The sequence below is a fragment of the Anneissia japonica genome, unplaced genomic scaffold (assembly GCF_011630105.1).
Source record: "Anneissia japonica isolate Jap-2015-1 unplaced genomic scaffold, ASM1163010v1 scaffold1216_len75558_cov189, whole genome shotgun sequence".
Lineage (NCBI taxonomy): Eukaryota > Metazoa > Echinodermata > Crinoidea > Comatulida > Comatulidae > Anneissia > Anneissia japonica.
Window position 1 is genome coordinate 51,180 of NW_022719835.1, and position 16,036 is coordinate 67,215.

At 32.3% G+C, this 16,036-nt stretch overlaps 1 protein-coding gene across 2 annotated transcripts in view; it reads left to right on the top strand.

The window, feature by feature from the left end:
• The first annotated feature begins 1,905 nt into the window (after positions 1 to 1,905).
• LOC117111083 (homeobox protein aristaless-like 4) overlaps positions 1,906 to 16,036 on the top strand; it is an 18,082-nt gene continuing 3,951 nt past the window's right edge. The window contains exon 1 of one of the 2 annotated variants that reach the window (XM_033253965.1): positions 1,906 to 2,218. In XM_033253965.1, the coding sequence (XP_033109856.1) occupies positions 2,080 to 2,218 (139 nt within the window). In that variant the 5' untranslated portion in view covers positions 1,906 to 2,079. The remainder of the gene's footprint in view (positions 2,219 to 16,036) is intronic. The other variant, XM_033253967.1, reaches the window with a different exon arrangement.

Genomic DNA, 16,036 nt, shown 5'->3' on the forward strand with positions numbered 1-16,036 from the left:
GGGGGGGAGCCGCGGCTGGATACGTCCCTGGTAGGTGTAACCATGTAATACTGTACGGCAATATACTGCTATAATAATAATTGTGTATGTTTGAAAAGTGTGTAAAAATTTGAACAAAATAAGAACATTTTGAGCCTGAAATTGTCAAAAAATAAGAACACTGAGTCTGGGCAAAATTTTACTTCTTCTTATAAAAAAAAGTGTAGTCGTGTACAATATGCCTCATTTAGGTCCTTTATGATTTAATAGGCCTACTTCATTGATATGACAAATAAAATACAGTACGCAATCAACATAGGAAATACGAATAATACACATTTATAACTAATTAATTTTCGATATTTCATCCGAAAATGTGCATCCACTCAAGTTTAATTGCACAATAATTATTTAAACCCTGATGCAAGACAAGAAAATAACTATATTGCCTTGTTAAATCATAGAGCGTTTCAACAAAAATCAGAAACTCTTGCATGGAACAAAAACCATACATCTCTATGATCATCCTGCTTTGATGGACAATAGACCATTGAAAGATTGATCAATCAAGTCTTAATTCTGATATGCCCATGTAATAAGCAATTAGATAGGCTTAAGTAGTGTAAACTAATTCGAAATATTTGACAGTTTATTCTGCATCTGGACTAACAAATAGGTGGAATATGATTCTCAAGAGAGAAGTGTCCGGGATTATCCATATCTACCTTGCCAGTCTATCAAATTACCAATTTAGGCAATGGATTGTAAAAACTATAGACCTTTACCTAGATGAGACCTTTATTCCTATACGAAATGGGATAGAAAATAGGTATTAAATCTACAATAATAAGTAAATTTTTTTTAAACAAACTTCATTAAAACACGAGCAGTATCTGTGCAATCAGTAGCTACCAAAAACTGTCCAACCAGTTGCTAAAATTATTATTAATGTTTTTTAATGATGTAGTGCCGATTCCCAAAACATTTGTTTGCTTCAGAAATTTCTGTTTGCAATATATAACAAGATTTAAATTGTTACTGAAACCGGATTCTTCAAGAACTTATCATTACATTATTATAAAACTGCTCCCTGATATGGTGACATTCGCCATTCGCAATGTAAGCAAAAGGGCCCGGGCTCCCGGCCGATTAAAATAGACCTTAGGCTATTTATTTTTGTCAGAGTCCAATTCAATTAATTAAAAAAGCCTACTTTCCTTGTTTCTGGATTTTTATATTATATTATTATTTATTAAAAGCAAACTATTTATTAAGCCTATGCCTTTAAAAAGGGTCTTGGGACAAACAAATATTGTAAGCCTATTATTACGAAGGGGCTCAAGCCCAAATAATATTAGATATATGGTCAGTTTTTAAGCATTGATTAATACATTTGATGTAACGATTGATTAGCCTGTAGTTACCATTTCACCAACTAATGTATGGATTGAGAAATGATTTGCAATGAACCAGAATTGGGTTATTTAGTGAGAAATAGGCCTACCAAACCACGACCATGATTTCCCAATATTACTGTGCAAGGGTGACATAATACTTTTTTGTTTATATTAATTTGATCACTGTTTTAATGTTAGGCTTAATAGACCTTTAATAAATTTTCACGAGTAGTTATTTGCGGAAAGGTTTATGCCGAAATATCACATTTTTTTTTAAAGGGGGTCATACAAACTTCATAAGTAGATATCATTTGTATCGTTTTACGCTGTTCAGAATTAAAAATGTTTTATTTGATTCTCTGTTTGTCATTTCGGGAGGCTAATGTTTTATTAGTTTTGTTAGTGTTCAGCAAAACGAGCCAACCAACGAGCGGTGGTGTCTGTTGTCATGAAGCATTAATTTGAATAATTTGTAATTTGGAGACTGTTTAAAGATTATATCAGTCACAGCGTGTATTAAGGAACTGCTACTAATTTGAAGTTGTAAACAGACCGCTGACTGTCAGCTAGCGCCCACCACATATGTTTCAGCTCCGTTCGCTCATTCTCTAATCGTATTTATACGGTGACGTTAGTGCATACATTGCAATCATTTAAATCTCATCGTTTAAATCTAACTTTTTTGCTGATCAAAATTCCAATAATGGATGCTAAGAACATAACAGAAATTGAACGTCATCGCTACTTTCCTGACATCCAAGGTATGTACTCCATCGACGGTATTCTTGGGAAGAAGTTAGGACTAGACGAAGGACGACACGATCGACCTGTCGTCAAACACGGTAAGCGAATGGTTCTCTCATTGTATTTAGTCACCGTAGATGAGGTATGGCTACAGCTGAGCTGTTGGAAGCAAGCTCTCAATCTTGAATCAAGGAGATAAACTACTCATTAATTTCTCCTTATTGGTAGTTAGTATTTTTACCTAAATTAGTCATAGTACTTAAACACTGGAGTTAACAATTTATGTAGGCCTACAGTATACGAATAGGGTCCTATGGTTTATTATATGTCGTATTAAAGTTACGTAAGGCCAGGCGTATATGCCTACTCCTTTGCACATAATACCAACAAGATAAACATTTATACAAACATCATTAGCCTATAGATCAAAAAGCGATTTATGTAAAGCGTCCTCTTTTGTATTTTTCATTATATGTCTATTTGTTTATTTTATTCTGTCCAAAGAATATCTTGCGTATTTGTATTCTGGAACTTGTTAAGTGTTCATATTAGTTCAATTGTAATATCCGATCTGTTAATTTTGATTGTAAATAAAGATAATCTAATTTGTTTCATTTTGTTCGTATAATAACTAGGCCTAAGATTAGACTGATATCGATATATAGACCTAATCCCCAATTGCATCCTGCATTGCGTTTTTGTAGGGCCAAATAATATGGTGTGGTACTGATATGGCCTTTTAATAGAGCATCGTGTGTTTATTATCAAACTTAAACCATGGATAATAAAGTGGTCGGTTATAACAAGTCACGTGACCCGCTGTCGTTCCTTTTTTATTTCTGTACTTTCTTTGTTTTATAATTAGTTGTAATACTACTGTGGATTAAGGGGAGGTACATAACAATCTCTACCTATACTACGAGCATCGGTTTTATTTTTTGATATTGATGTTATGTATACGTACGATAAAACTTGGTATTTTCTATTTTAGTAGGCCTATATATACAATAATCAGTCGTAACATGATACAGAATAGATTTGTAATGCGACAATAATGTTCCAAAATATATTCTTGGAAACATTTAACCCCTCAGGAAGTAATTTATGCGGCATTTTCGTTCTTGTGATCGCCTTTAATCCGGCGAGCGGCGTCCGTCTCTTGAGCGTCCTAAAGCCCTTACGCACGATCTGCATCTTATCACGGTGCTGTATTTCGAGTCGTACTATTTTTGAAGGTTTTTAGCGGCAAGTCCAGCGAAATTATGCTATCTCTTCGGGCACGCTTAGCATGTTGTGGCGAACTATTGTCTGGCTAGTGTTTTCGCACTCAAGGGGTGGCCATTGATGGACAAGCTTTCGCCCGGAGGGACGGAAACAACAGCTACAATTAAAACTCCCGGTTGAATGCTTTGAACAGGGTATTAAGTGTAATGAAATCACATTAAACATGATTAACGTGGTTCACCTTTTATTTAAGCATCTCTCATCTGCTACTTGTCAATTAATTTATCTGTACTGAATTTCTAGTTATGTTAGGGACGGAATTAAACCATTATTATGCTTATACAATATGTGTATATATATGTATGTATATATATATATATATATATATATATATATATATATATATATATGTATGTATATATTCCTTGATAAATTGGAAGTTTTTTGTGCAATTTCATGTTACCGAAGTACTTCTCACGGTTAGCAGTGAGGCCTACACGCCAGGTGTGTCATTTATACATTGCTATAGGCCTAGCCCTAGTTACAATGTCCCCTCCGTACATTCCCATAATATTCGTCACCATTCAGGCCAAACCTAGCTACATTTTAATTACTAACCACCAAAGCTTTTGATAAAGAACTTGGATGACTTAACCTTGTAATAATGAAAACATTAGTACCTACAGTAATGAAGTAATACTGTCTGTCACTCTTCGTCAAATGGGGCATGTCACATAGCAACATTCTTACAGTATTAGGCCTATTATTATTATTATTATTATTATTATTATTATTATTAACATTATTATTATTATTTATTTTATTATTATTATTATTATTATTATTATTATTATTATTATTACGTTACGAATCAACAGACGTTTACTATGTAACTTTAACACAAAATTTATTGACATAAAGGATCGACGTTTCGTGTCCATCATGGACGCATTTTCAAGATCAAGTGAACAAAAATAAAAAACAAATCATATAAAAAAATTATCATTATTATTATTATTATTATTATTATTATTATTATTATTATTATTATTATTATTATTACTATTATTATTATTATCAATATTATTATTATTATTATTATTATTATTATTATTGTTGTTGTTGTTATTTTTATTATTATTATCATTATATTTCCACGTTATCTTAATTAACAAATCTACTGACCTAGCCACAATTCGCCTTTGTTATTGCTGAAACTTCAAAGATGAAGTGTAAAACAAGAATTAGGAAGTGATAAGTCATCATAGATTTACAGTGGTTGGAATTAACACATTAATTTCATAAAAGTCCCGTATATGGCATCTTTAGCTATCAATTCTGTCTTTAAAATATGGAAACACACAATGCGTTATTGGGTAAAACTCTCCCTAGGCCGTTGCTATAAATGTTATATTCTCGGTACAGGAAGTGACAAGAGAGCCTATGATGTCTCATCGAACAGGTGTGATGAAGCAATGACTAGTTGTTTCCAATTCTAGCTTTTTGGATTTTCTGATCGCATTTCTCTTAGCCTACACCTGTCGCCAATATCCCCTCCAAGGAATGATGCACAACATAGGCCCTTTGTTTGCACGTAAACTTCATTGCAGGCTCAAACTACTGTAGTTTGTTTACAAAACTATGTCCTGGTCACGTGATTGAGCATGTGGCATAAAGGAATGAAATATAGATACAATACAGTATCTATAAAAAAAAATATATATGTACTGTGACGAATATATATTTAGGCCTATGACCCTACCATGTTCTTTATTCCCGTTAAACTACAGCAGACTATTTTTTATGTATTTAATGTATAAAATGATATAATATGTACTATTATTGGCTTAATATATTATGTTAATGTTAAGCCTTCTCTTATGGTACCGTACATACAAGACAAAAGCCTATGAGTATTACCTATTACCATATTGATAAAGGCGCTTAAACTTTTTTACAAGAACATATCTTATTACAAGAAAACTGAGGCAGAGGTAAAATAACAAATGAGGCTTTATGAAAACCAAAATTTAAAAACCAAAATTAAACTAGTCACATACAGTAAAGTATTAATTAATGTTTAAAAAGGCTATACCAACATATCTACTCCATTAATGTCATCAGATGCGATGTAATTCGAAGTTGTATTCACAAATAATTTTCTTTATCGCTATACTTTTTGCCTACGAAAATCAATTAGGTTATATGAGAAAAAAATAATTTTATATGAGCATGGAGTTCTTTCGTTCGGCTGTCCAGATATACCCATGATTGATTTCTACCATCAACAGATCGGGTTGGTTCGTTACATTTTTTGAATTGTACCAGGTGATAACGTTTTTTTTTTTCAATAAAAACATCCGTTACCATTCTCTCTTCACGCACTGTAGCCGCGGGCTGAAGACGTCTAGTCTTGTCATCAACAAATTTCTCATTACGTCACAAGATCGTTCGTTTAAAAAGGTAAGGATAAAAACTGGGTGACCTGAAAATACGGCCGGAAGTAACATGTCTTGTATTTATTATCGCCCAACCTTAATAACTTATGTAATCTATTACTTCCGCTAAACATCCAAGTATGTTCTGGATTACGAGGGATGAGTGTAATGACTTAAAGATGACTATATGCCAATGTTAATCAGCTATCTTCCGAATTCATAGCCAGTGTACAAGAGCTAACATCGTATCGTACAGCAACCGAATTATTGAATGCTGAAGCAGAATGCTTTACAGGAAATTTAAAATGTTAGCTATGAAAACATCCTAATATTTCCAAGGTGCATTCACGCACTATGTCAAGAAGACGGTAAATACTAGGCCGAATATAGAAGTTCCTTAACGGCTGAGATAATGCCTGAATCCCGCGAGGATCAAGTTCAAATCCAAAATAACTAAAGTTTCGATCCAAAACCCTGGTTATTATACCATTATTCAGACAAATAACAACTGTCCGACCTACTAATGAATATTATCCGGTCTGTTTTCTATTTTTATTGTATTAATTTTAATGGTTTTATAATGTAATTTCTATATATTGTACATAAATATTTATATTGAATTTTATGAATCCTGTAATTGGCGTTTTACGCTGTTGGATGGAATGAAATAAAATAAAAAAATATAATACTTTCGTACCAACATTTTAGATTTAACGAAGTATATTTGTCATAAGTGCCATAATTATAATACAGTCCTATCTGATACTAATGAGCGTGATTGATAAACCGTTTGTAGCGAAAGAAGAGAGCCCTCGAAAATGCCTTTTTATTATTATTTAACAGAATCCAATACACTTTTTAAAGAGCCAGTAAAATTTTTCTCAGTGTTCTTATTTTTTTTGTAAATTTCGGGCTCAAAATGTTCTTATTTTGTTCTTATTATAGTACTTCTCAGAGATAGAAAATTATTATTGGGGGAAATTATGAATTTCAGTAGCTTAGCCGAGAATTTTTTGTTGTTGCCTGTTGAAACTTTGGAGGTTTTTCTAGTTTTGTTTTATGAAAACCTCATTTGACATTTTACATCAGCCTCAATTTGTTTATGGTATTTTCTTTTTAGCAATTTCGCCTCGGTATTCTTATAATTTTTTTTTTAAATTTATATAAAAGAAAGTACTTTACGTTATTAACTTTCAGTGAAGCACAGAACAGAATGATTCAATTTTTACTAATTTACAGATTATTACAACAAACCTTTGATAAATTTGATTTATACCAGCCAATTTAAAAGCCACGCAAAAAAATTATATAGAAATGTTAATATCTAGGTTATGTCCGTTAAGGAGTGATTCATTTTTTATTCTAATTTCAATTTAAAACTACTGTATTGATATGCTATATTTAAATACAACATTTTCAATTAATGATTTTAATGTTAGTCATGTTTACTCATGATGCCAACCTAAATTATTACAGTACACGTAAAATTATAGTCATTCCAAAATGTTCTCATGCAATTATTTACGAATATGTCTAGGCCTATGTATTACTTTATTCAGATTACAAATCAGATTCTTTCTTTCTGTTTCTCTCAATGCCTCCACTTTGATTAACAGAAAAAATGCAAAATCGGACTATAAAACATTAATTAATATTATATGCTTCGAAAAAAACCTTAAAGTATACTTACGGTATCTCTTGTAATTGCCGTTATAAACAGAAATTGAGCTAGAAATTGTCTCTATTGTTTTGAAATGTATTTAAATTCAGTACCTCCATACTTCCAGCCGTGTTTTCCTGCCTTCGCAGAATTAATTAGAAATGTACCCTCATATATTGATGCCATGTATGCCTAACGTCTTTTTCAGAGGAAAAGAAAATATAGGCCTACTACCATAATAATACTACTTTTCAAAATCACTTATGTAGGCATATAACACTGCATATGGGCAGTGTTTTTAAAATACAATGTGTTTCTCGATATTGTCGGTCATACGAAATGTTGCCACCAAGAACGGCAACGACTAATATGGCAGTCGCCATTTCCAAGAGAAAGTGTATAGGTCAGATTGTATTTATGTATAAAAATTAGCAATTACTAGATCAATGAACTAACTAAACGATAGGGTGACCGAAGGTCCTCGCGACAATGAGGATCAGGCGAAGACAGCATCGTCGATACACGCGCATTCGACGACTTAACTCCACAATAATCCAGAACGGAAATAGTGAACACATGTTAAAATCTACAGAAAGGCCTGACTGAAATTCCAATACACTTGTTGATACATGGACATAACTATAGTAATTAACGTTAATAAATATATCAGTGGGGTAACACGTTTTTGACTAATGATATATTTTAATGCATGAGTTTTCGCCTTAAAATGGGCTTTATAATGCATAGTATATTAGGCCAGACTAAGTCTGTATTTGTTTAATTATTATTGAAATGGCAGGTTTAGAATAACCCATTTCTTGTAAAAATTACCATTATATCCAGTTTGAGCAAAATCTGCACTCCCGTTAGCAACTTCCAGAGAAAAAGTAAACAAAAGTACGTCTCATGTCGGGACCGTTGCTATGTTTCGGTCAAGCCATGTACTAACTTTACCCACACTTACGGTATGTTTAATATACTTTGTTTTTTAACACAAGTGTATATCTACAGTTGTGCCGTGGTTGTGTGAAGACGAGTGCCACTGATGTAAAAGATGTGCTTCTGAAACATTGGAAAATGATCCAATCCGACATAAGCTTTCACCATTTAATTTGATTGTAGTGTAAACAAAAAATTATTTTGTTTCGATAAAACTACTCACAATGTTTGACCAATGGGATTAATTCGGTACTAGGCAAACTCGGCTGATACACTATTGCTAGCTCCCGTAAGTGTTCATGTCAACGAAAATCCAGGTTTACACGGGAAGAGGGCGTTTATAACGAAGAGATGTAAATACAATCATTTGGGTTCATTTATAATGATAATTTAATGATAATTGCAATATTCCGACCTATTAAATAAATTGATAAAATAATAACGTATAACAATACCGATAACGAGAAATGTGCAATATATTACTGTACAAATATAATTTAAACACTGCAACTAAAATGATAATAATGATAATTAATAAAGTGACCTTCTTTTGTATTTTCTAAATTAATGATGATAATTTGACCTATTTTTGTCTTTTGTAATGAATTGTATTTGTAATGTTTTTATCTTTTGCTGTTCTGTATTTGTGAATAAGTTTTGTGAATTAGTTAGTGATGCAAGCCATTTCAGCTTCGGCTGCTTTTCGTAATTGCTATATGTTTATACCTGAATAAATTAAAAAAAATAAATAAATAATGAACATGCATTAAACTATAAAAGAAAGTAGTTTTCCTTCTGGACTTTATTTGAAATTTAATAACATTGCAAACACTTTAGATTAGAATATTATTTATGCACAAAATAATAGATAAAACTATATTGTAGGCTGTATTCATGCTAGCTTTCCATCAATCATTATATTGGTTTGCTAAACTAAAGAAAGCCGAGGCCTATACCGTAATGTTTATAAAAGTTTAAAGTAGGCCTATTCCATAGCGATAACGCCGATTTTATTCCATCGTTTATTCCATTGTTTATTGCAATAACCATCCCACTTAATAACGGTCATGTATCAAATACCATGTGTGACTTCTTCATTGTTTTTTTTTTAAATATTGCTACCTGCATATTATTACAGCGGGGTCTTTTTTTCAATATGTATTTTTTTTACCTATAATCCTTTTGCGGAATACCATATCTTATCTATGCTGATGTATTATGTATTATGGCTACCCTTTCTTCTTCATTACCATACTCGCGCGAATAAGCGCCAGGGCACGAATATATATATTTTTTTTTTGTAATTTTAAGGGGCGCTTATTCAAACGGGGCGCTTATGAAAACAGAGTGGAAATTATGGGCGCTTATGGAAATATATGAAACTTGAGGGGTTCTTCTGGAAACTTGAAAAATTTAATGGGCACTTTTTGAATGAAAAAAAGATTGTATAAAGACATCTGGAAACCAAAGCTTACGAATGATTCTGGTGCAGAAAAGATAATCGTCCAGAGAGCATGGCTCGTGACAAGAATGCTGTGAGTTTTAACAGCAGATGAAATTAGTGGTGGTGGTGGTGTATAAGCTTGTTGGCCATCTGCCGATTGAGATTAGCAGGATCATCGCAGGGCTTAAGTCTTGCAAACTCACATGAAAACGTAAATAGTCGTGAAAAGAAAAAGAGAAGTAGACAAATGCAAGAAGAGGAAAGTTGGAAAGACTCTCAGGGAGCTTCCGTCTGTCCAGGAGAAAATCCTCATTTTGAAATTGACATACGAAAATGTGAATCCAATCCGCAGTTCAAATCATGCCAACTACAGTCTCAGGATTAGTTAGATTATCGTTTGCTAAAAAAAAAAATCAATCACAAAATAATATTTTTAAAATGAATAAACACCGAGGTGCGCTTATTCGAATTAGGAGGGGCGCTTATTCAAACTGGGCGCTTAAGACAATTTTCACTTAAGACGGGGCGCATATTCGCGCGCGCGAGTACGGTAAATATCTCCTGTTGTTTTTTGTTTTTTTCAACAAAAATCATAGTATGGTTTATTTCTTTAAAAAAGGCCTGAAATATAAAATTCAATATTTTGAATTGATTACCAAGTATATTAATTTATTAGCTTCTAATTAAACATTTCACAAGAAACTTTTCCACGCTATTTAACGGATGTAAGCCGTTTCTTCTTTTGCTAGACCTTTTAATTGGCTAAGGGTAGTTGTAGGTCTATAATAATTTGAAATTATCAGTACCGGTACTTTAGTAACTCAGTGAAAACTTAATTGTTTTGATCTGGGCCTTGAAGTAAATTTACGTTTTCCTTTTAAATGAGCAATTTGAAACATTGGGATTTCAAATTTTACATTTCACCTCAGTCGATAAGCCTATTTTAAAATAATTTTTGTCGGTAATTACAAATATTCTTGAATAATACAATTCAACAGTTTAATTGCTTAATTCCTATAATTAAATAAGATTCAATTAAAATTTAAACAAGACATTTTTCCTCGCAAAATATATTCTATTTCTAAATTATTTGGTTAAAATTGACCGGTATAAAGCGAAAACTGAAATGTGATGTGTATTTTATTGATACCGTAATTATTTATAAACTTAATGAGCATTTGTAAGTTTTAATAAATTTCAAGGGTTTCCTGTATATTTATACTTTTAAGAATATGTCACGAACTAATTATTCAACTAGCCCCGGAAAACTAAAAATATCATATTAGGCCTATTATCATAATTCTCAGATCCGTTGAAATGAAATATATTTTTTTAATTAGAACATGATTGTGTAAAAAAATATTGGCTTCATGAGTTAATACTTATTTTTGTCATTAAGGAACCCCTTGTTTGACACGTAGATCAAATATGATACTATCCTGGGACTATCCTACTACTTTATCAACCTTACGTAATCCCATGTGTTCTTTATGAGCCCGCAGAGAATTCAATTAATCGTGATCTAATTGGAGCAAATTTTGTGAGATATAGCAGCTTCGCATGAATAAACATTTATAGTTTTGTTAATTGAATGGCGATTATTTAAGATATAGTTTGGTGTCCCGTTACATTATAACTTCGGTTACAGTAGGTTGCAGCATCTTTACGTCATTTCCTTTCGTTTTGGTACAGGTGTCAGGGATACCCATTCTATTTAAAAAGTACTTTCATTTCAATGCTTTTTTCGAAAAAGTGTCTTTAACAATGTAATTATGATAATCTCGGTAAGCTTACATAGGGGTTTATATAATTGGTGGTCTAGTTCTTGAAGATTCCTTCCGACTAATCATTTTTAAGTTATAGATGAGTTGAAAAATGACTTTGAAATAATATTAATTAGATTAAATCTTATACATAATTTACAATTCTTCAAATATTTTACTAAATTCGCAGAGTTTGAAGAAACAAAAAAAAAAAAAAAAAAAAAAAAACGATTTTCCAAGAATCTTGCGGTTTATTACATTACCTCCATGCATCGCCCAAAAAGGTACACTCACCGAACCGGGTGTGCATCACATCACGAAGAAATCTCAATGCTTTAACACGACACATTCCAGTTTTGCTTCTAGCAAACGTTAGATCAGAGACCTTGACTGCCGCCTAGTGTGTGCCTAGGCTGGGACAGATCTCGCCTCAATGTCTACCCCAGGGTTAACCCCCACGGAGCTTGACTCTCAAAATGTTATTTTTGTATTGATTCTTGCTAGCGATTGAGATCACCTAAGACAACACAGGCCACTTTATTTCTCTCGCCTGCTGCTAATCACCACTATTATACAGCTGTGTTAGCACACCACCATTTTAGCTAAGAAATCAACGAACGCGTTAACACTCAGCCTTGACTTCCATAATTTGGTAAATTACAAGCTTATATTGTCCAATTAAACATTTAACATAACTACATACTTTCCACTATAATATACGACGAGAAGCGACTATATTGTAGGCCTAAGGGCCTGAAACAGACATGTTAAACGGCCATTTGGCACGCCGTAAGACAATTAAAAAACAGTAATGCTCTAATGCTAATCCACGTTAAAATACTTTAATAGTAACCCAGTGAGTTAATATTAGAATTCTATAATTTTATACATGACAAATACCAATGACATTCATTCATTCATTCATTCATTCATTCATTCATTCATTCATTCATTCATTCATTCATTCATTCATTCATTCATTCATTCGTTCGTTCGTTCGTTCGTTCATTCATTCATTCATTCATTCATTCATTCATTTAATTATTTATTTATTTATTTATTCATTCATTCATTCATTCATTCATTTATTCATTTATTCATTCATTTATTCATTCAGCCTACTGTATCATAATGCCTATGTAAAACTGAGAATACTTATCGTCAGTGATAGGCCTATGTTTTGAATATGATTTCAAAACAATCAACTTGTACCGTACAGATTCGTGTGATTTTTCGACCTAGAAAACCATGGGTGGGTTATTATGTCTAATCACAAACCCTATAATATAGGGTCTTTGGTCTAATGTATGCTTTAAAATGCTACCTTTATGTGGTCTCATTCATTATAATGGAGGAAATGGCGACACCGGCGGGTTCGGAGGGATGGGGGGGGGGGGGGGCGGACAAGCGGGGGGGGGGTGGCGGACAAGCATGGCCCCGTCTTCCGACGCCACGGCGATCGATCTTAAGACTTTAAAAGTATTATTTTGCCAATGCAAACAAATCTACTATGACTGTCAGTTAATAATATTGTAGTCTAAAAAACACAATATCGGGCCATCCTAAACTCCCTCCTTATGAACTAAACTAGAGATTTATTTTGGGACGTTGACAGAGGCTCTGACATCCCCTTGGTTCGGACCACTGTCAGACTTTGTTGGACCCCTGACGCAGATTGTGTGTTGACATGATTTTGAACCATTTAGAACCTGCCTACACTTAAACAAATTCATATTTTTGATGAAGTTAATGCTGGTTTTTAGGAATGTCCTACAGGTAATTACATACAATCATGCAAAAAAACTGTAAAAACATTGATTTACCTCTTCGCGAGTGTCACGTAACTTTATAATTCGGTAATTAATTTTAGTGTTTTATAACGTTAGTGCACTATGTAGTAATGATTTTATTTAAGTGGTTCTTAAATAAAGAATAAGTCACATGGGAATAATTTCATGAAATTGAAGGTTTTATTGTTGATAATTATTATTGACAGCAATGTAAGCCTTTTATTTAAACTCACATTACCTCAATTGAATGTCCTCATAGATTTACTTGACTATCATAGATCTGTAGCTGATGTCTTCAAAATATTCAGATTTTTTATTGTTTGTAAATTGTTTCTTTCGGAACGGCCTTCCACGTTCATATCCCAAAGGGGATAGGCCTATACATTATCACATTTAATTATTACCAGAGATAACATACTAACGTTACCTGTACTAATGTGATTTTATTCACTGTTTGAGCACCTAATGGAAAAAGCAAAGTCCTGGCCTCATAGTTCAGTTGGCAGACGATCCAATGGGTAATCGAAGGTCTGTGGTTTGAATCACGACTCTTTTTCTTTGTACAGGCCTATATACACTGTAGTAGGCATACGTTAATATTATATTCTTAACCTAGTAAAGTTTTACGTACCTATAACTTAGTATATAATGCTTCCTTATCTTTTAAAGGTGTAAATCCCTTCTGCAATGCATACTAAGCTCTTGAGTAAATCTACCAGTGTATCTGTAGAAAGCTCCTGTTTTATGAATAAATCATTTTGGCTTATTTTTCTTAACTATAAGGTGATGGACCGGCAAACAATCACAAAATTACAGTAGTTAACTCCAGTCCACATAATTATAAATAATAACTAATTATCTTTATATTTTTATTGGATACTGATTAAGAGAGAATATTTTTTTTTATACATGGAAATTATTCATTCTGTAAGTCATGGGCAATTGATTAGGCCCACGCGGGGGATAATCAAAAATAGAATTTCAGACGCATGAGAAAAATTTAACCCCACAACGATTTGATAGACTTAAAAGTTAATTGGAGAGCATGTTGGGGAGTGCCAATCAGTCGTATTAGAATAGCAAACATGTTTAGGACAGCGGTAACTATAGTTTACATAGACGGTGGCATCGGCGATCAGTAACTCTGAGTGGCAAGCTAATTAATTAATTTATTTGATTAATATCACGAGGAACATGGGCATACTGCTACGAATTATGCTATGGCAATTAGATTAGTATTTATATTATCCAACACACCCAGACATATTCGGCCTATCTATAGGCTTACCAATATTTAGACATAAAGGCATTTGATCGTCCGGATTTTCTAAAAAAAAAAAGAAAAAAAAGAGAGCTTTTTGTGTTCTATTTTACTTACGATGTGAACGGACTATTATTACGGATAACTGACGTCTTTTTTTATATACACTTTTTAAAGTGTAGGCCTATAATATAAAAATATAACCTCCAGCTCTCCAAGACAGCGGAACATTCTCACTTAAATGCTAGGTAGGCTTACATGAGTGGATTGGATGCTCAAATTATAATTTATTTAAAAACACAATTTTCACTAATAGGCCTATTTGTGCCAAAAATATAAATTTATGAAGCCTAAAAACCGATTGCGGAAACGATGAACTGTTGCCTTTCATATTTCCAAAATGTTACTAGGCCTATATTTCAATGATCACAGATAACATAACTTTAAAAAAAAGTATATAGGCCTATATATATTTACATTATATAATAATAATTTACTATATAACACGTTTTCTTAACTAATGTAAGGATGTTTGTTTTATTTATATTGAGTTTTAATTTCAGTTTGCGTTGTTAAAAAAATTGGCTGTGAAGCCACAATTAAAACAAGAAATTTAGTCTATAAATACCGCAGTAACATTGTCAGTATTTATATTGGAATGTTGTAATTACCGTCTACTATAATATTTATTTGATAATTATTAATATTCTTTCTCAAAGAGACAACATTATCGCCGATAAATCCCAGTCCATTTTTCGATGTAAATTACTTAAAAAATGTTTCATTAAAAAGACACAAGCTTACATATAAGTAACACAATCAGGTAACGATTTTTAAATATCCTATTTTTATTAAATGATAAAAAACTACCTGATAGAATAACAAACGTCATTAAAATTCAACTAGTGAACTGGCCTATGCTTTACTTGCTAGGTTTCTACTAGGTTCAATTTATAATGTTATAACAAATAATGTCCTAATTGTCGGTATTGTGTTTAGTATAATTATTATCTTCTGATAAAAGAGGACCACAATACAAGGATCGATGACCCTGTCGTTCCCTACATTCAAAATAATTTAGTAGAGATAAATATGTAGGCATATTGCTTTCCATGAAATTATTTCAAAGAAGAGACAAAAATATGTTCAAATTCAGAAAAGTAATCGAACTGAGAAACATTACGAATACAGAAAACTTCCATAAACCCACCCCACCCAATGTAAATGAATTTGGAACATGGAAAGAAGAGAATAATCATAAATTAATTAATATTATTAATAATAATAAAATACTACTAAATAAACAAATAATAACATTAGTATAGCATTAATAGTTTAAAATGTCATAGATATATTATTTTATTGTCGTTTGGTTTTTTTTCCCTTTTGTTTTGCAT